Source organism: Oenanthe melanoleuca, chromosome 2 (genome assembly GCF_029582105.1).
Source record: "Oenanthe melanoleuca isolate GR-GAL-2019-014 chromosome 2, OMel1.0, whole genome shotgun sequence".
NCBI classification, from domain to species: domain Eukaryota; kingdom Metazoa; phylum Chordata; class Aves; order Passeriformes; family Muscicapidae; genus Oenanthe; species Oenanthe melanoleuca.
In genome coordinates this window covers 113,933,898-113,956,409 of record NC_079335.1, presented here as the reverse complement: position 1 = coordinate 113,956,409, position 22,512 = coordinate 113,933,898, and the positions used below count along the sequence as shown (strand labels likewise).

The window sequence follows — 22,512 nt, the reverse complement described above, 5'->3', positions numbered from 1 at the left end:
TATCAAATCATATCTACAGATATGGGATCACTCTTCTGTAATCTTCAGTATTCCACAAGTCATCTGAGCAATTTCCTCAAGTCTCAAATGTTACCTGTAGTTTGTATTTTCCCCTGACATTCTTGGCTTCCTCTCCTCAGGGAATTTTCTGGTAATAGAAAATGAGTAATTTCTGCTAAACAAACCAAGACTTTAAGAATTTTATCTTTGTGTTGTCTTGCTAACAACAAAAAGAAAATGACAAACACAAAGTTAAATAAAGGAGTGGGTTGAAGAGATCCCTCTGTGGCTGCAAATTCCCAGACCCTGATCCAGATACTCAAGACAAAGGCAGGCACCTTTATAAAATCAGTGGAACAAAACCATTTCTTCCTTTGCACATCACCCTCTAAAATCACCTCTAAATCTCAGAATGACACAGCAACAAACATAATCTATAAAGTCATTGCCAGAAACTTCACAGGTCTCTCACTGTGGTGAATACAAATTCCTGTGTCACGTGTTCTCAACGCTGAATACAAGATGTTCAGAAGTTGTGCATTCAGGACTTCCTGCAAAAGCTGTTCCCTTACATAAGAAGCAATCACTTATCTGCAGGAATGTGCTTCTGTGTGAGTCTGCCAATCATTTCTGTTAGAGACAATTCTGCCCAAAGAGATTTTTCTTTTCCCCTGAGAGAGCACTAAGAGAACATATTCTTCTGCAGAGAACAATGAAAACACCCCACAAGCCCTTGAGCACAGTATTCCTGCCTCTTTTCCTTGCTGCTATTCCACATTTTCTGCAGTGAGCTGGTGCGTGCAAGGCTGAACAGGTTGGCTCACCCCAATTTTGCCACCTGAAAAATGGCTGATTTTGGCAATGTAGCTGTTGTACAAAGAGACTCAGCTGAGACCTTGCACTGCCTGGCATCTGGCCTTTGCTATGCTGCATGTTTGAAAGAAGAGTGATTAAAACTCCACCATGAGAACAAAAATCCTGCAACATCCCCCTGTAACACGGCTTTGTGGAGAGGTGGGATAATCTGGCTTGTATTGCCTGGCCATTTGACAAGATTTTGTTTGGGAAAGACACAAGAAACAATTAACTTCTCAAGGACTACAGGGAATTCTACCCTAGAAATTAACTCACAGAGAAACAGCAGCTTCGTGGTGCTAAATTTGTTTCACTTGTGGATTAACTAAAGAAGTGAGATTTCAGGAAATTTAAGTGAACACTTTTTACCACTGCAAAAGCATCCATCCCTCCCTTCCTCTCTATTAAACAACCTAAAAATAGCAAGCACAGTTGTACAGCAATGTGACATTTTTACTGGCAGCTCCCTTCCTCTGATTACTCTTCCCTGTAGCTGCCCTATTTCAGAATAACTTCCCATGGCTTGTGCTCTGCCATGAGGGCCTGGTTTGCTTGAAAGGCTCTGTGAAGTAAGGCAGGATCAGCCTGGCACAGAGCTGCCTCCAGCCACTCCTGTTACCCTATTTTCACCAAGATGTACAAGGCTGAAGTGAAACACACCCCTTTCCAAGTTGTGAGGCTGCCTGCTGTGAAGATGCAGTGATGTCAGAGCTGAATAATTAAGTGATAATGTAATAACTGTGAGTTTGTGCTCTATTAAGTGAGCTCCTGCTGGCTGCTTAATGAGCAAACAAACACCCAAACCCCATTAATATTATTCCTCTTACATTAAATGTAAAAAGGAAGACTCAAGTCCTTAACAGTAATCAACTGGGAGGCTTCTGAAAACACAGATCAAGGTGGAGATCATGACCTATCACATTACTGAATTTTTGAAAGAACCAGAAGTTGTTTTTCTTTTCAAAGGATGGAGAATTGGGTTAAAAAACTGTCAGGATTGCTGTTTTCTGTGCACAGCATCTAAATCCTTTGTGGCAACAAGAGCCTTGATGGGTCTCCCTGTGGCAATGCTGCAATGACTGTCTCACAAAGGCTGGGAAATGCAGCTCCTTGGCTTCTGGGTGTTAGTAATTTGAGGAGAGTCTAGATGAAATATCCTTGCTTGTCAATAAAACACACACGATTTACAAAACACCCATAAAAAAAAAGTCAGTGGTATAGATGTTGCTGCAATGTTTGGGAAGAAGAAAATCTACGATCAGTTTCCCATCTCTGCTTCTCCTGCCAGGGCAGTGAGTTAGTTTAACACCTTTTAGTGAGGAGCTGGATGAGATATGGCCACTGCAAGGAGACCTAGAGACCAGAGCAGCCTCAGGCAGCCAGAACCTCAAGTCGTATAGAGCTTTTTAGTCAAGCTTGCTGCTTTGAAAATAAAGCCATCATAGTTCAGAGATTAATCTGAGGTTTAGGCTTCATATGAATAGTGACAGTCTCAACACAACAAAGCAAGTGATAGCCTTTTTGCTTTTGTATGATCTGTGGAAAGACAGTGAAGCCTAGATTCCATTATTTTCCCCAGATGGTATTAAGGAAAAAACAGGATGTGAAGTTTACAGCTCAGTGCCCTAATTTCTGAGGTCTGCTAGCTGAAATGGAGCTTCTAACAAAATATTTATATGCTCTTAGAAGTTTTCTCATAAAAAAAGGAAGAAGCATTATTTGCATTTTCACTGGTTTTATTTGAGAATCCTGGTTAACATAAATTATTCAATGTACAGAATTTATAATCAAAGCCTAGAGAAGCATTCCTTCTTCCCACGTACCACAGAAGTGTGTGAGCCTAGTTTAAAGATTTGCTATGCTATTAAGGAACTGAAGCTTTGCACACAAATAATGTGAGCTACCTGCTATTTCAACTCATAACAACCTGCAGCACTCACCTGGGTGTACCCTTGTTTACTCCAACCAACATGCTGAGCTTTACAGGAAATACAGTAAGATAACACACAAGAACATCTCCTGCTTCCTGAAGGACACTGTGAGCAGGTGACTTTTTCTCCACTAAAAGTACCCTGATCTATGTTACTTGTGATAAGATCTGCAAGGCAAGGGCTTCATACCCTTAGTAATCACACTGGGTATTTTGTAAGAGACAGTAATGACAATAAAAACCATGAAAAGGTAGAATAATTGGGGGAAACAGCATGTTAATTGTCATTCTATTTTTATAGTATGTAGCTCCAAAATAGATATCTAAGGGTGAGGTAAACTCCAGCCTTGATCCTCAGGGAATGTTTTCCAGTGATGCTCTTGGACACAGCTTTCTTCTTTAAGAACCACAGCAATGGCAGGAAGATTCCTCTCCATCATAAAAGGTTTCTTTCCATTCCTTCCACTCCTCAAAAGAAGTGTAAATCAGTCCCAACAGAGTAATATTTGTGTCCTGTGCTGAATTCTGTCTTTAAGTGTAAGAAGACAGGTAAGATGGAGATTGGGAGGTCCATTAGGGATCTCACTCCCTAAGATGCTCAGATATGGAGGAAGATCCTTGTGAAAGACCAGTTTGGAAATGTCAGCATCTCACAATAAGTTCTTTGCTTCCTAAAACTTACAGTATCAAAGACACACTGAGGAATTTGCTTTTAAAAGCAAAACTTAAGGAACAGCCCTCTCTATGACCACAGTGACTTTCAAATACCATGACAGTAATATCTTATTTAAGGCCAGATAAACATTTCAAGCTAGCTATTTATTGTTTTAATGAAGGTTTTCATTACATACAAAGGGAGCAAGTTAAAATATAGCAACAGCCAAAATGTTTCAAACCAATATTTGGCTTTTGATCTTGAACAGGTCATCCTTGTCCAAAACTCCTTCATCCTTCAATAAAAAAGTGCTTATGCTCCCCAAAGATATTAGGTCCTCTGTTAATTCCAGAACTTCCCTGATGAAGAAAGATTATTTCAAGTCATCCCATGTGTGAGTCTTCATTGGTATTCTTTCCCACACTTTCTAAAAGAAGAAGTCTTGGTTTCCTGATTCAGACATGAAACATACCATATTTGTTCTGCACAGACTTCTACAACTGATTTTTTTTTTTTCCAGGAACCCTCCTCTACCACAAATTAAATGAACTAGTGAATTCAAATAAAGTTCAGCACTTTTATGTAAAGATAATAAACACCTATAAATAATAAACTACTTATACACACAGAATTACTTCTTCCTTTTTGCAGAATAGGTTGAATAGCAGAGACCTGGAAATGTACTTTGTGAAAGACTCTGAGAAAAAGAACCTGCTCTAAATTCTTTCATTTTCTCATGCTGCAGAGAGATTGCACTACATGCTATTGGCTAAATTGGCACGTAACAGTGCAGAGGCTGATGTTTCCAACACCCTTTTTTGCCTGTGCTGGATTTATTCCTTAATGAAAGCATAAAGTTTTTCCAGCCTTTATTGTTGAAAATCACGAAGGTAACCTATGACATGAATTATTTTTACAGTCATTGGCAAAGTATAGGCACTGTGTGTATTTTCTACATTAGTACACATAGGCAAGTGATAATTCAGGAGAAGTCATGCATCTATCAGTCAATATTTCCATGCCCTGAGAGTTATTGAAGTCACAGAATGATTTGTTGGGGCAGCAACTTTTTTTTCAGTGTAGCAAACACTCTCATCTGATTATTTCTGTTGCATGCACCTATTTGATCCAGGCTATTCTTCAAATGTGGCCTTAATCTTGAATTCTGTAGAAAATCAAACCAGAGCAGAGCCATTATGCTCTCAGCATCCAGGCCATTGCAGCATTAATACAAACAAGTATGTGACACTAGTGATATATCTACAGTACCTTTAGACTTAACCTCTGCAGCCAACTACTTTTCTTTCTTTTTGGAGTTTATAGTTCTCAAAAATGTTGTAATCAATAAATCTACTCCAGTTATCAATCTGAAGTAAAGCAGGGTCTTCCCATTATCTCAGCAGCAGAGGACACCAATTTTTCATGTATTCGTTATGCAATATTAGGAAGAGCTATAATTATCCTCTCCAGAGCTTGGAAAAGGGCATACAGAACAGCTCAGACAAGACTTTAAAGCTGCTGGCAGTATTTTCAGATGCAGCAAAGCACTTCAGCTGTTAAATCCAAATATCCACTTCAGTGGTATTGAGGCAGCTAATTCATTCAGATGCTAACTCTGGTCCCACCTCAGCATCCTATGCAGAGCCTGCTCTTCCCTTGCAGATTACATGGGGTCACAATGAAACTGAAACCAAAGACAAACCAAAGCTGCTCCTGCTTGGTGCAGCTCTGCCACTGTCTGTGAATTCAGATATCTGGTTTGCTGACGAGTTGTCACACTGGCCTTCTCCGATAGCCAAGTAGAAGCATTTGTCTCCTCAATTCTCTGCATGACCCTTGGGTAGCTGGTGGAACTTGATGCAGCCGTGGTGGGAGCACAGCAAGTTCCCTGTTTCCATAATGACCACAGAGATTATAGCAGAAATGGCAGCATTACAACCTCAGACTTCCTAGTCACAGGTCATCTACAGAAGAAAAATAGCATGGGCAGGTGTCCACGTGGGGCAGAAAAGGCAGAGTTTTGCCTTGCACTGAGGCAATTAAATGGTGATTGGCAGCCTCCATTTGTAATGAAAAGAATCTCTCTTCAAGTCCCCATTTCTTGCCCTGCTCCTCCCAAGAGTTTTGTGAAAATCAGAGCTCAGTGTAGGCTCTACTCTTGATTTTAATGGTGTCTATGGGTTTATGACATGTAAAGTTGAATCTGATAAAGCACAGATGCTCCAGGAGAACTTTCTCCAACTGATTGTTAATCCTGAAACAACGTTGGGTATCCTGTCCTTGTCTCCTTTTCTAAATGACCTAAACACTGAACAAATTAAATCCAGAATATGTTATCAGACCCATCTTAGTGAATTACTTCTGAAGGACAGTACTACATGGCTGCTTTTCATAAACACTTCATTAAGCTCTAATATAACTAATGCACTTGTTATTAAAGTACACTTAAATTTATTCTTTGAGTTGTTTGTAAATCTGTTTCGAGGCAACTAGAGTCAAGAGCCTTTACACTGCTTCCACAGCCTCTCCTCATTATTATCATGGTACAGTTAGTTTCTTTTCTCTCCCATACTTTTACTTTGAAAAAATAATCTTTAATCTTTAGCTGAGAAGTTAGGTCACGAAATCACAAGACACTATATAACATTTTTTTAGAAAAAGAAGTTCTTTTCATGAAATGTTCTAGTTACCAAACATTCCTAAAATTATCCTCCTGATCAATATTGCACAAGCATTTTCAGCTAAATCTCTTAGCCACTTTCATTAAGCTATATGAGATGTAAAACAAGGGGACTCAGGAAAACTCTGAATGCAACAGTAATTATGGTGCTAAAACATGCATTCCATAACAAAAGTCTAACCAGATGTTAGCTGCTTCTTTACTGTTTAAGAAAATCTATTCAAATGCAAAAGTCAGCAGCAGCAATGAGCTCATGCTTCGCCTTTCCGCTCTCCCAGTCCTGTATCTCGGGATCTATTTTTAATGCAGTTTCAGGTCAGTGCAGATTCTGTGTGCTGTGGGGCACTGGCATTCCACAGGGCACTGCCTGGCCCACGCACTGTGTGGCAGAGACCTTTGGTGATGGGGTTCTTCATGCTCTGCTTGCTGAAGAGGCTGGTTCACAGGCAAACTTGGAGGCTGTGCTGTGCAGCTCCTGCTGACACAGGCTGTGGCACAGCCTGGGCTTCCAGGTGTGCATGGGCAGGGCGAGGGCCATGGCTGTACCTGCTCACATGCAGACTTCTCCCACCATCACTGGTGGTACCCTTGCTCCCTCTGGAACATGCTCAGCAGCCTGTTGGAGCCCTGTGATCACCCAGGGCACAGAGCAGCACTGGAGAGGCAGTGTGCTCATCCTCAGGAGGAAGGCCTATGCACATTTAAAAGAAAGAAAATAACCCCCAACACTTCCCTGACTCTGAAAAAGTGAAGAGCACCAACACCCACCCTTCATCCCCCGATGAGTTCAAGTCTCAAGAACAGCTCTGTGAAGATTTTCTGCAGGAAGCCAATTACAACCAAAAGTGAAACCTTTCTCCCCAGATGTAGCCAAACTGTGGCTCAGTGCCACTCACACCAAAACTTGCTGTACCTCCACAGCAGCCCCAGAACAGCCACACGTGATGCTGAGGGGCTGTGGAGCAGAGCATGGGGGGATGTCTGGCACAGAGGGTGCTGCAGGACGGGTGCCAAGCGCCCTGTGCAGCCCCAGAATCAGTGCAGCCTTGAAGGAGTGGGCAAGGCCGGGTGCTGCTGCCCACACGCTGCTGCTGCTCAGACTGGCTGGGGCAAGTGCCCTGTGCCCCCTGCAGTGCTGAGGCAGCAGTGGCTGTGATTCCTCCTCCAGCCTTTCCCTGAAGCGAGGCGAGGACTTCCAAGAAGTGTCGGTGCTGCCGCCCTCGCTGGGGTTCGCTACGTGATTCTGCACCAGCAGCAGCGGCTGGGAAGGTCTGTGGTGAGCAGCTCCCAGCTGAGCTGTGAGGACACTTTCAACACCCTGTTCTGTGCACAAACAACCAGACCCACGAGCCCAAGCGTGATCAGGGTCTGCTATCTTTGGGGTACATAGGGGCTGTGTCTCCAGTGAGCATTTCCAGTGACCCCAGACAGGACAAGATCTGTCACTTATGGGTGTCTTAGAAGGACACACTCCATCAGCAGGGATGAACAAATGCTAGCACAGAGCTATTTGGATGGAGCTGAAAGGGGAGAGAAGGCTCTTCCCAGTGCCCAGGGTACCCAAGTTACCAGTGCAGAATGCAGCTGATAAATGAAATGCTCTCAGTAAGCTTACTGTTATAAATAAAAACTCTGTGTTTCTGGAGACCATTTGCATTCCCCTGACTTGCTGGCTTGCAGTGCCACCCCAAGCCCTGTGATGAACCACTGATGCATGTGGTTATCTAGGCCAGCAGATGCTGGATAAAAAAGAAACATACCTTGATCTGAATAAGCTGCTGTGGCTGTGGGCATCAGAGTGTGCTGATTCACACTGTGGGTGATGTGATCCCAGCAGGCTGGGTCTGCACTGCAGGCTCTGGAAATGGGGATTTACCTCTCCCCACGGTGGCTCTGCAATGTGACAAGGTTAGAGAGAAGACTGTCCAGCACACTGCTAAAACCTTGGGTTAACTGACTGGTCTTTCATCCAAAATATGGTGAATGCCAATCATACAGCTAATGGTTTTGATGTTGACACAGCATCCCAGTCTGCCAGACAGACCAGGCATGTACAGGGACAACAGACAGACAGACAGACAGACAGCTCCATCTGCCTCAGTTTATGAGCTGTCCCTGACACTGCTGCTCACCAGCTCTCCTACAGGAGTGAGTTTTTCAGGTCAGCACCTACCTCCAGAGCCAGCCCCATAAAATGCCAGTCCTGCCTTTGAGTGTAAGCTGCAAAGCCTCACTTTCTGTTTTAAGTATCTCTCCATTTTAGACTTACCTGGCTTTGTTCCCAAGGAGCATCCTGCAGCACAGGCCCACTTGCCTCATACAGATTTTATTTTTTATTAAAGATAAGCTCCCCTCCATCCAAAAATCAGTGAATTGATGAAGGAATTTTAGAACATCATGAACTGAAATACATTAGTTTTAAAAGTTTTGTGTATGTTTCACCCTTTGTACTTTCTGTAAAGGATTACATAAAGTTTCCAACTGAAATAATTTTCAACCAAAAGGTGACTTTCTCTTAGACAGTATCCAAGTAGTATACTTGAAACTTTTACAGTTTCTTTCTGAAGGAAGGGAATGGTATTCACACTTTGTCGAACTCACCTTGCTCCTACCTGATGGTTCTATTTGGTCTCATCAGCATTTTGCAGCAGAAACTGGAGTTTATATTTTTATCACCAGCCCCCAGTGCCTGACTTTATCTTGATCATGGCAGCATTCACAGGGTGCATTGACAGGCTTATGAAATGTGAGAATTTTGGGCTGCTTCTCTGTGCTTGAGGTCTTTGCTGTGCATTTTATAAACCTGCTGAAGGTTAGACTCATGTTTTCTGATTTTGCAGGTAAAGGATGCAGTTATTCTCACACAATGGTACCCTGCTCTATCATGCAGATTGCTCCTTCCCCTTCCCAAGAGGCCAGACTCAACAGCCCGAGACCTTTGGTGTGCTTGTGGCTTTGCAAGGTCAGAGAACCAATGAATGTTTGTTAGCAAGGTGTGACTTGCTCATTTGGGTCAGGCTGCAATTCAAATGTACCCTCACATTTCTCTTGGTGCAGTTTTCCCCAAATCATTTGCAACTGGGTCTCTCATAAATCCCAACCAGGGGAAGGCAGAGATAGGGAGATGAGATGATTCTGCAGGTTGTGCACAATCCAGGGTGCAGACAAAAGACAGAGGATGGGAAGGAAGAAAAACAAACTCTTGACATATCTTACAGAAGCACAACAAACAGGTATTTCCAGAGAATGAAAGATTTTAGAAAACAACAAAAAATTTTATATGCAAAAGCAAGTACTGATTTTCTTTCTTTAAAAAAAAAAAATCTGCAGAATCCATATTCATCATATAACTTCTCTCAGTAAGGCCAGCCACAAGCACTGGCAAAACACACAATGCTCGTGTAGATGAAAAATTGTAGAGATTTTTTCTCTCCCCAACATGTTTTAATAGACATTGGTTTTTTACTCAGTGCAAGCTACCAAGCATGCTAATGCCATCTCATAAAAACTCAACACTTAGATTACAAGAATTTTATAGATGCTCTTTCTCTTTTTTTTGCCTTACTTCAGAATGTCTGATACATGGAGGAGAGAGGAGGGAAGTTGCTGCAATCTCTATGTGGAAGTACACCAATAATAACATCTCTTTAAAAACCCATAATATTCACATACAGCAAAAATGTCAGAATATGAAAATGGAGATTTTTATTTGCTCTTTATAAGCCCCTCTACAATGCAAAATTTGCATCCCACAGAAAGAAAACACAGAGAAAAGCACATTTCACTGGCTGCAAGGCCAGCACAGTTAATGGTGCTTGCAATTGCTTTTCCATTTTTATTTCCTCTGAAGCTTAAAGATCCATGGAAGGTAAAACACACTAATTTTCATCTTCTGATTCTCCATCTGTCCAGTAATACTGCAGCCCGTGGCCCCTGCACAAGGATGGATCTTCCCATGCTCCAGACATAGGAACACATGCCAGTGTGGCATGGCCTTGGGGGTCCCACTTTTCCTCCAAGTACAACCATGGGCCACCTTCCCCTGTGCCCAGGAGCACCCTGCCCCAAACAGAGTTTTCCCTCTCCATGGTTTAACCAGGGGGAATAGTGAATTTTAAATAAAAAAAAAAAAAAAAAAAAAAAAAAAAGGCATAGTTTGGTAGAGTGCATTATTTGCCCTCCAGTGTGTTTACTAAGAAATGCTGTTTTCCAGAAATTGAAAATAGACACTATTCCCATTCATAGGTTTTTTTTAAAGTTTATGATTAACTCAAGCCCCATTTATTATGGGAAAAAGTTTGGAGAAATCAGTATTTTTTTTCAGCATTTTTAAAAAGAACATTTATCAGAACTTTACCTCACAAGCAGCATAAATACACATAGGCTGTTTTACAAGAAACAGAACCAAAAATTCTCAGCAGAGACTTTACTAGTAAAGGCAGAAAAGAAAAAGCCAAGTATTTTTGAGCGAAGCCCAGATTTTCTTCTATTTTTTTCTTGATTGTAAGAATTACAACAGAAGTATGGCTAGAGAAAATATTATGCAATAAAACTTACAATAAAGTTTACCACAGGGAAGTCATGAGGACAGAATATGGATACCACCTGCTGTAGAAGTATTGTGAGATTTTCATAAGATTTCAGATTTTACATGAGAACAAGAAGCACACTGGTTGGGCTGGTGGCCAGGCTGCAGGCACAGGGTATTAGAGTCCTGTGATGAGTAACAGCTAACTTTGATCACAGTGACTGAGAATCAGTTATTCAAGAAGATTAAACAGCTGAAGTTTTTATGGGTACCACAAAATTGTCTGATGGGTTTGACTGTGGGAAATGAGAACAAAAGAAGTTTGGAAAGAGGGTCTTTTGAGGAATTCCCCCATCATGACTTCTCTGCAACTTAGTACACATGTGCAATTCATTGCTTACATACTGGAATTAATGTTCTCCAGAATTTGAAAGTTACAAGACTGAAGCACAAGAAGTTCATTGCAGTCCTAAACTCCTTTAGGTGCTTCTGTAAGTCACTCTGTGCTATCACCTGGAGGCTGGAGTTCCACTGAACTTCTCTAAATGAAATGAAACTTTTTTGACACCTTGTAAGCTTTGCAAGCTTAAATAAGCTTTGTGTGTATCTGTTTTATATTTTAAAAAATAATTTTGGTGTACTCTAATCCTCGAAGGTTTAAAAATGTTTTTATGAACAGGCTCATGTTCACTTACATTTTCTGCCACTTGTTCCAGAATGCTGCAAGCTCCTCCATTTGTGGACAGAAATGATGCATGTCCCTCATTATTGCAGAGAGATAAATATTATCCAGCAAGCTATATGACACTGCTGACAATCTGCCTTCTAATATATAATATCAAGGTTTGCTTGATATACTCTTATTTTAAAGGGCAGTTGAAATGCTGCTGTATTCCCCATCCGCTGAATTCAATTAACAGTGCAGGTGGGCAGTCAAGATATTTTGACAACTATTCTTCCATCTCAAAACTATGTAGCATTTATATTCCAAAATGTTTCAAATACTGACATGGTAATTTGTGGTATCTTCAAATGCTTCTTTGTATGAGTTAAAAATTCAGGCAAACCTGCTTTTGCCATAGTCCCCAAAGCTCAGAGTCAAAGGCAAAGCTGTGAAAACCTTCTCAGCTCAAAGCTCTGCAACTGCATGTTAAGCAGTGGAGTTCCCATCAGGTCTCTCTGGAAATGCTTACATGGTTTTTCATGTTGCTACCATGGAAGACAGTGAAAGTGTTAAATCAGCAGGATTTGAAGGATCAAATTCTTACCATTCATAGAAAATGGAACCACAATGTCTTCCCTCTGCAGCTGATGTATTTTAATACTTTCCTGGTATTAGCTGGGCTTTTACACACAAACCTGCCTGACATAGTCAAACAAGGTACACAAGTGGTACCTGAAGCACAGTTTAGAAAATACTTATTATACTTTGTATGTATATGAAAAAAATACAGTTTTTGCTATTTGGCAATATTATAGTCCTGTTTCTGGTGTGAAGTTTCTTTGGTTTTAATTTATTTATTTAAGCCACTGTTCCTCATCTGCATTTATTTCAGCAGTGTGGGACCAGATTCTGCTGCTGCAACACTACTACTATCAGCTGAGTTAATGTTATTGGATTAAATCTAGCTTGCTTGCTGTTTGATAAAGCAAAACAATGAGTGTATCATTATTATCATTATCCTAATTTTGACAGTGTGTTGTACAACATCAGAGAAAAAGATGGTCCCTGCCCTAAAGAACCCATATTTTCAGCCTCAAGCTGTATCCCTTCCAGCTCATTGTGCTTCTAGGGTTATGCACTTTGCCTCTTGCAGGACACCTCCCACATTATCTAAAACCACACTTACCATTTCAGTGGTTAAATAAGTTGTGAGAAGCAGGAAAGCAAGTTACCTACGTGCCTGCTTCAAGTTGCTGTTACTCTAATGAACTTTTTTCATGCTCTTTCATCTCTAAATTTAGCTAACTACTAAAGCCAGAGTCTAGCAGACTGGGGGACAAAGGAAACATTAATGCACAGACTGTACATAATCACTCTCAAAAGAACAGCACAGATTACAAGGCAGTGTAATTACTATTCTGTAGCCAAATGAAATTTATTTTATGAAATTGCACCTTTTCAAGTCTAATAAACCATTAGAGTCATTCACTCAACACATGCAGCACAAAATCAAAAGTATTGTTTAAGGGCTGAAATCAAGAGTTTGAAAATCTGTTCATGTTAGGATTGTATTTGAACAGATGACATTGTAACTGCCAGGCATAAGTACACCTTAAATCTGAAATGTAATCTTTAAAATAGTTGTCTCAATGCCATTTAATGAGAACATACTGGAGAATCATGGGAAAGAGTTAAGAGTATAAATTCAAGTACAGAGATTCAGAAAGGTACTGTACACATACTGGCACTGCTATTAAGACACAATGATGATACTATACTGAACTTCATGAAATTGCAGAAAAGTTATGTCATTGTAAATTCCGGTTCATTTTCAGATATAAGAAATATGGTAAACCAGGAAACATTCTGCATTATTTAGTTTAGATAAGTGACAAGCAGTTTTATTCCCTTGATCATATACATAAAACCTGATTAAAATATTAATAAACTTTGTGCTTATATAGATAGTTTTAAAGTTTTAATCATCCTAGTTTTCAGAAATTATACTTCCAGTATTCTAGCCAAAAAGGTTTCCCTCTTTTATGAGAAAACAGCACAAGCACAACTCAGAAAGTTTATTAATTCTTTCTTTAATAAAGCGGGCTAGATGTTCTTCCAGAGTAAAGATACAAAGCTCCACAACTAAATCAATACCCAGTCAAAATATGACACTGCCTTTCTGCAGTACATACATACTGACATGACATGCAAGAGACTTTAAAGTAATAAATTACAGATGTGAGATACAGTAAAACAGTCTCAGATCAGCAATCTTAATGCTGCATTAGTTTTTTCAGCAATTTGCAATGTTTATAAATTTTCTATCTAATTATTGTTATCCATGAACATTATGAGCAGGTCATTTCTGGAGAAAAAGAATAATCTTGTATTTAAAATGACAGTTTCTCTTTCAGTACATTCTTAACATAACATAAAACAGGGTGATGATCTGATGTTTTATCCAACTTACAAGTTTCTAACTTAACAAATATACTAAAATACTTTTAACTATCTCTGCACTATGATCAAATATCAGAGACAACATATTTGAGATGTGGAAGCACATGGCACAACCAAAGCAGATTCATTTACTGGAGTTACTGTGATCTTATTTGTATTATCATCTCTCTGCTTTTGAAGATTTTTATCATATCCCATGGCATGATATGCATTCAGGTCATCAGTATTCACTGATTCTTCTTAGAAATTCCCCAAATCTTTATATAATTTTACTACTGTTTTAAAATATGCAATATTAAAGATACAACTAATTTACAAAAATAAAAAACCTGTACAAATCACACTTTTCCATTGGCAATGAGACTGTTCAAGAAAATAGCAATGTGATCCCTGAACGACCCGCTAGAATAGAAATCAAAAGACTGATGCTTAAAAAAATAAAAAAGAAGTAAAAACATTTTGTCCTGCCAAGCTACTGGAATCTTTGAAGGTTTATGTATCACAGAATATAAAACTTCTCTCTCTGTCCCCAGAGTATTTATTTTCTTTTTCTACAGGTACTTCTTCAACAGCCACCCTTTGCTGATGGCACCACAAGCCTTGCTGTGTAGGTTGAGGCTAAAGAAGCTTGAAAGACCTAAATAAATCAAGTAGCCACCCAATCCCCTGCCATTCATGCAAACTCAGGGTAATAAAATAAACTGGAAACAGGCATCCATGCTGAAATTCCAAAGTGATATTTTATGATGCTTAAAATTAAACCAAAATAAACACCTCTCCAAAATGTTATGCGTTTAAGATCATTCATCTAAATAGTCATCTGATTGTTCACATCACTCTGTTGCAGAGAGGTGTGATGCTATGCCTGCTCATAACATTCTAGCATTTTTAACATTCTACAAGGCACAAATCATTTCTGAAGAACTACATGGTGGCTTTTGAACATGTAAGGATGGCAGCTACCATGTAATTACATAACAATTACCTCTTCAGTTCAGTCACCGACATAGACCTTGTAAAATCTAAGACCAGAAAATTGCATGTCACCTCATCTTTGGGATAGAGTACTTCATTTACAATTACAGACTAAGCAGCAAATAACTACAATTTCATAACTTGGAACAAACACAAGCTTTGCCATGCAAATAGGAAGTTGTTGCATGGTATAATGTATATGCATCTTAAAAGCAAATAATGCTTTTTTTGCTGCTATGACAGAGTGACATACTAACATTCCTCCCTCAAGCTAACTCTGTGTAGGCCCTGCAAGAGGAGAGATCTACTCATCACCAGTTTGTTTTCCAAACAGAGTTGAATTCCAACAGAGGTTAAAGAGATCAGAAAAGCCCCCCTTATCTACTTGAAAAAAGCTGTTATTAAATGTACTATGGACTTGATGGAAAAGAAACACACTTTTCCATAAAGAAACAAGTAAGAGAGTAAATTAAGAACTTTCTGTTGGTTAATGCTGCTGCACCATTATGTTTCTCTTGATTAGAAATATGGAAATCATATAGGAATATATGTAAACAGAATGTACAGAAGATAATAGCAATGAGACATAAAGTGCTTTTAATTATGAACATTCCATTTCACTTTGCAACCTTCCCTGGTAAATTATCATACTTGAGCTAGCTTTTGTTCAACCAGCTCAGATCTACATTATGAAACGCTATTATTTCCCTTGCACCTACTGCTTTAACTGTGGCAGTCTGAGTAAAATTAAAAAAATCATGCCAGAGGAAGTAAAAGTAGACAAAGATAAAGAGGGAAAGAGATGAACTGGGAACTCTCAAGGGGGAAAGTAGACAAAGACAAATAGGGATCTGTTGTGTAAGTTCCCATTCTCAAGGAGTTTGTCACATAATCTGTAAGCACTGAGGAACAACTACACAAACCTCTGCCCTGAACACACCTCAGGCTATTGCCAGATGAAAATGAAGAAACTAGGATTCCTCAAGGGAGAACAAACTTCCTACCAGGATGATACTTTTAATCTTTTTGATACTTATTCCCTATTTCTCTAATCACAGTCTCTGAAGAAACAGTACCCTTTCCTACACAGAAAACCCAGTCAAGAGTATTTTGTAGAAGGACAATATTAAATGTAGCCTGTCTTTTCTGCTTCAGGTCAGATGCCAGTATCCACACATTTCCATTACGGTACCTGGCATATACTATTCTATGTTTTGGGAAAGCAACAGTTCTACAGTAACAAAGCTCCTAAGTAAGGTAACAGCATAATTAATAATAACTGTATATTAGAACTGGGTTTTACTGGGTTTTTATTTAAGGCAGTTATTAAAACGTATATATTATTTTTTAAAAGTAGCAAATTTATGTGGTTTTTTTATTTGTTTGCCTTGTTATTTTAATTTAGGCTTTTGGCAGCTGAAATGGGTCACCTTTATCTATTTTCTGTCCTCGTAATCCAAAGAAATATCCAGTCTGTGGAATCACAGAAATTAGAGCCGAGTTGTAATGACAGATTTCCCAGACTCTCCCAGCCTGTTTCTTTAGATGTCCAGTGGGCTGACAATAGCAAAGTCAGAATCTTTGCTGTTATTACTACTGTTGTCATCAGGGCTGGAGCTCAAGTTGCTGGATGAGGCTGAAATGGAACCCATCAGAGGGTCAGAAAATACCAAAGAAGAACGAGATGGAGCTTCTGGCTTCACTGCTGCCTCCTTGTGTGCCTGAGGGACCTGCACTGGCTCTGGAACAGCACTTTTACTTTTTTCCTCTTCTTTGGAAACCATGATATAGTCATCAGCACTCTTGCTCTCACTAGTGCTCAAATCGGTTGTAGTCTGTGAAACAAAAGCACAGAAAGGACTTAAAGTGAGCACCAGTGTTATCACTTAATGAGGATTATGAAGCATGTCAGGCATATGGGAATGGGACAAAGGAATAATTATTATCCAAAAGTGGCCACGAATAAAGTGAAGAAAAAGTGGATATTAACTTTAGATGACATAATTTGTTATTTCACAGAATCACAGAGTATTCTGAGTGGAAGGGATTCACAAGGATCATTGAGTCCAGCTCTTAAGTGAATGGCTCACATAGGGATCAAGCCCACAACCTTGGTATATTAGTACCACACTCCGAACCAAACTGAGCTAATTTTAAAAAGCATAAAATGTAACACTTTGAAAATACATCTTTTAGTCTAACAGTCTTACATGTCTCACCATCATAGTGCATCCACGTAGTGACCACAGCAGCCAAGCATCATACACATACACATACATTACAACTGTGAACATTTTCAGTAATTACAGTGGGTCTCTGTAGTATTGAGTTTTGAGAATTCTTTGCTGGTTTGCATGTACAGTAGTAATTTGGAGCTTGTCAGGAGAATGGTTTGATATAAAATCTCCTAGTAAAACCCTGACTTGTAGAATCTGAACCACCCATAGACCTGACTTAGTGTGCACCTGTTTGGGTCCAAAAAAACAGGGCTGCCAGAGCTTCTAGGGTTAGTGTTGTTTATTATTTCCTAACTCTTCCAGAAAATGAGGATCTGGGAATCCCAATTCTGTCTGGTTAGACCTTGGGAAATGTGTGCCCCTGAGCACTTAAGCAGTGGCTCAAGACTATGCATCAGTGCATCAGAAAACTCTATGAAGTCTCCATCTTATATTCCACTGCACTAGCCACACTGAGAGTCCCAGCGTTTCCAGTCAGAGCTGTATGTAATTAGAAAGGGAGACTGCCATCCACAGTAGAGAGGGGTTTCTCACTTATTGACAACTGGCAGCCTTTTAGCTTGGTTGCAACCCAAATGGACAACACTTTGTTTCCTTCTCCAAGAGCTGCATTCAGCTCCTGTCTAGTGCCATGTTCCTCTGGCAAGAAGGAACTGCTTTCTTGGTTGCTTTCACGCAGGTTTTTTTCAGAGTAATAATGCAACCTGCCAAACAGCTTGTAGGTACAGACGTCCTAAAGTGGTGGTGTGTTCAAGCCAATATATTTCATTACATGAATGCAAGACTGAGAAAAAGGAGAAGTAGAGGGAAATGTGTATGTCCACATTTGTGGCAATACAAGCCCCTCAGCTGTTAGCCGTCCATAAAAAAAAAAAAAAAGAAAAAAAAAAAAGAAAAAAAAAGGTAAATTCCTTCTGGGGTAAAAAGAGATTAAAATGATTATAGGTATTACAACAACAACAACAAAAAAGCAAGCAATTACAGAAAAGAAAAAAAACCAGGAATAATCTGAATGAGATAAAGGTGAAACTACAGCATGGCATTAAAACTGGAGCCACAAGCATCAGCAAGCCACAACTGCAGTTACAGAATCCACAGCAACCAGCAACATTTATTTTTATTATTACAGCTGAAAATTATTTTCTTGTTTTTATTACTGATAATAGATCAGAATGTTCTTGAAATGGTGCTGTAGAGTAGCTCAGGAAGCAAAACTCACCTGATTATGAATGACTGTAAGACAGAATGAGGGAGCTGGAGGTCTGTGGTTGTCATTTACATGGTCATTATTAATTGTTAGAAGTCACAATCAAGATAAATATCAGCTGAATGGGAGAATATATTCAAATACAGAATTGAGCTCAAATTTATAAGGATTCAAATATCTCCCTTTCTAGTAAATTCTGAAATATCCTGTTGTCATAATTTATAATTTTTGTGTATTATCTACAAGTATGCAGGTATAATAATATTATATAATATTACTATAGGTATAATTACATAAAACATTCTGTTTTGTAATGAACTAATTTTAATACTTTATAATTCAAATGAAAGTGTCTGGAGTCCAGAGCATTGATTAAAATTTTACCTGTCCCAATGTAAGACAGTCATCACACTGACAGAAACTGGCATCTATTATTTTAGATAGTAACTCACTTCTCACAAAAGACTTAATAAAATTAATACAAAACTCAATAGATTGGTCTTAGAAAGATCAAGAACTAGCCTTTTCTGAGTGTTATCAAAATTGATCTCCAACCCTCCAGATACAAGCAGAACCAGAGTAGTTCAAATGTCAAAAACTTAAAGCAGTTTCTATGAAGTTAAAACCACAGAGTTCTATCCTACAAGGAGAGATACTTCACTGTTTAAACACTTCTGAGCTGAGACATCATTTGTTAGTAATTAGCCTTTTGCTTTCATCTTGTCTGTTTGAAATGCTGTCTTCATGAGCTGTCAGTGAGTCAGCTGCCATCTCCAGGGGGCTGAGGACAGGCAGCACACAACATCAACACAGATTCACAGAACAGTTTGGGACTATGTGACCTTTAAAGGTCACATAGTCCAGCTCCAACAGTGAGGCACAGGGATGCCTTCAACTAGACCAGGTTGTTGAGAGCTCTGTCTAACCAGACCATCAATGTTTCCAGGGATGGGGCACCCACCAACCTCTCTGGAAAACCTTTTCCAGTGTATCACACCATTCTCATCACAAAAAAAATTTATTCGTTAGACCTAATCTACATCAACCCTCTTTTAGTTCAAAACCATTGCCCCTTGTCCTATTGCAACAGGCCCTGCTAAGAAATTTGTCTCCATCTCCTTTCATGGAGAAATTTGTCTCCATGCCCCCCTTTCAGTACTAAATGGCCACAATTAGGTCTCCTTGGAACCTTCCTCTTCTCCAGGCTGAAAATCACCAACTCTCTTAGCCTGTCTTCATAGGAGAGGTACTCCAGCCCTCTAATCATCTTTGTCACACTGCTCTGGACCTGTTCCAACAGGTCCTTGTCCTTCCTGTGCTGGGGACCCCAGAGCTGGATGCAGTGCTGCAGGTGGGTTCTCACCAGAGGGGAGCAGAGGGGCAGAATCACCAGCCTTGATTGCTGGCCACGCTGCTTTGGATGCAGCCCAGGGTACAGTTGGATTTCTGGGCTCGAGTGCACATTTGGGAAACGTCCAGCCTCTCATCCACCAGTATTTCCCAGTCCTTCTCAAGCAGGGCTGTTCTCAATCCCTAATTCTCCAGCCTGTATTAATACTTTTTTGGGAGCTCTAAATGCTATAGTCAAAATTTCAGCACTTTGTTCCCACCCCCCGCTCTGTACAACAGAAATATACATTCCTCTAAACATCTACTGCCACTTAATTCACCTGGCCTCTTTCCACACTTCTATTTAAAAGCTCTCAGGGAATGCAGTACGGTCTCATTTCTCAAAATTATACACTTTATTATTCCAAGCTATCAAGACTCCTTTATTTCAGTCCTCACAGCCCTCACACCTCCACCTTGCGTAGGGTGACACAGATCTTACTTAGTGAAACACTCGCCCAGCAAGATCAGTATTTTTGTCTCTGGCACTCCCCAATTTCCTAAATTCTGCTTTCAAGAGTGTGCTCTAGTGCAATTGAAAAAGCATCCTCCTCTTTAATAAAAGAAAGAAACCACTCATTCCAATTTCTTGTTGGTGCTGTTGAGCTTCCTGACAGTACTCTTCATGCCACCCACACTTTTTAGTTTGATTAAGGAGATCTATAGCTCACTGAAGTAACAGAGAAGCAGCAAAGCAGAGATATTGACCCCAAAATCCTGTAAAAGGGCTTCCTGTAAATGTCCCTAGCATACATTGGTATTTTGGAACTGATATTTCCAGAGGTAAAATACCTCCTTCCTTCTTCTTTCGCCTGTTTCTGTTTCAGGAAACTCATGCTGACGTGAAGCATGTTTTCTCCCATCTGCTGCCACTACTGAATAAATGAAAAATGACAGAATTATACTTCCAGTAGCTTTGAAAGTTAACAACCTTACGCCCGTTGCCATATGGCTTCTCCAAACAATTTTTCCTGATGAATATCAGCTACTAGGACCAGGCTTATTTCATTTTCCTTCACACTGTGAACGAGTTAAAACTAACTGCAAGGATACAATTCAAGAAAGCTTAGAAGAACAGCAGCTCATTTTGCCTCCTTCTTTGAACAGACATAAAGGCAAGATAATGTGCTAATTATCATTCATTATTTAGCAACAGAAGCCTTCTGTTTGTCAACTGCACGCTGCTACCAAAGCCAAACGTTCCAAAAAATGCTTGATTTCTTTTAGTCTTTAATTTTTTTGCATTTTTAATTTTGCAGCTTTCCTTTCTAAAGAAGGGCTATGTCCTTATCCTCATTTTGCAGAAGGGGATTTTGAAACAAAAAAGAGGAAGAACACTTTTAAAAAAGCAAAGATGATAAATAATTTATACTTATATAACAACCAAGCACAAAAGACCAGATTTTAATCTCAATTACAGAATAGCTATACCTGTAACTGTTCCAGCTGTCCTAGAAAATAACCCTATAACTCCAGCAAAGAACAATCTCTACAGTACAAATCACACCAAATAGAATTACATGCATTACCATAGTCACAGAAAATGCAAATAGAGTAGAAATTTATTTAGCAAGAAATGCATTAAAATGCCTAGAAGTGGTTGTTTTTTAATCCCCCTACAGCTCTCAGTAAGTACTCCCAGCATGACCCAGGGCACCAGTGCAGCCTCTTTTCTTCAGGAGAGCTAAAAGCCTGGGCAGTGGCCTGGTTTGGGCCAACAATTGAGCTCATCAATTAACAGTCTAATATCACAGTACACTGTTCCACATTGTTCCACAGTTTTGTTTTCCTGGCTTTATTAAAGGGGTCCAAAGCTCTCCTCTTTTTGTTTGATTTTATGCATGGAGGTTTAAGACGAAGGGCTTGGAAACAACACAGACTAACCAGGGGGCAGGTAGGCAGACAGACAGACAAACTACCCCTAATTAACTAACTAAGGATACTACCAGTCCTCCTGGAGTGCCATTTCTAACACTAATCTTTTTCTTTCTGTCAAAGGTGCTGTTGCTCATTATTTCCAGAATTTCCATAAGATAAGAGGAGAAGAGGCTAATCCATAGTATATACTGCACCCCCAAATATAAACCATGCAGTGCTAATGCCTCATCAATGCTCTGCAGCAGCTCAGCTTGTACAACCTCTACTCATGTTGTTCATAGCTGACTTATGAGCAGCCTTGAAATGGTGGGAGCTGTGGATGCTTCTCAGCTCCTGGGGCTGGATGTAAATACCCTGATTACACACTGGGATAAGCCCAGACACCACTATACACTGCCCTGAAAAAATCAGACCAGCCTCTGAGTAAGGGCTTCTCCAGCACCAGTAGGGTCTGCACACACACACACACACACACACACACACACACACACACAGAGCTTGCTGCCATGTTATATGGCATTCTACCTTCTAGTTTCTAGAAGAGAAAAATCATCCAAAAAACACTATTTGCCTTTTTGGGAAGAAAACAAGAGGTACTTCATATAAAATACTAGAGGATCAAGGGCAAAAATAGGAGACCATTATATACTGTATCAGTTTAACCTGTAGCTTTATTATGGCAAAAAATAATGATTGTGAAGGCAACAGCTAAGCTAACAATGAAAACTTTCTAACAAAGCCTTGCTCTTTGCCACTACTGAGTATAAAAAAATAAATCTTGGTATTGCCTCTAATACCAAAATACAATTAAAACATGTTTTTGAACAGAGTGCTCTAACTCAGGGAGATTGTGTGTAATAAATCAAAATGGCCCTGTGTCATTATTTGAAAATGAATAAATATTTCCTGTAGCTCCTAAGCAAATTTGCCAAAAGTGAACTGACTGCAGACCCAGTTAGACTTTGAGGTGATAGTGCTGCCACTGATTTATGAGTGTGAGCATCAGCAGCAGGGTGTCAGACTTAATAGAACTCCAACATAGAAATGAGCAGGC

At 39.7% G+C, this 22,512-nt stretch overlaps 1 protein-coding gene across 5 annotated transcripts in view; it reads right to left on the bottom strand.

The window, feature by feature from the left end:
* Window positions 1-13,382: 13,382 nt before the first annotated feature.
* TBC1D5 (TBC1 domain family member 5) overlaps window positions 13,383-22,512 on the bottom strand; it is a 311,013-nt gene continuing 301,883 nt past the window's right edge. For all 5 annotated transcript variants that reach the window (XM_056483375.1, XM_056483373.1, XM_056483377.1 and 2 more), the window contains one exon: window positions 13,383-16,582. In XM_056483375.1, coding sequence (XP_056339350.1) covers window positions 16,289-16,582 — 294 coding nt within the window. In that variant the 3' untranslated portion in view covers window positions 13,383-16,288. The remainder of the gene's footprint in view (window positions 16,583-22,512) is intronic.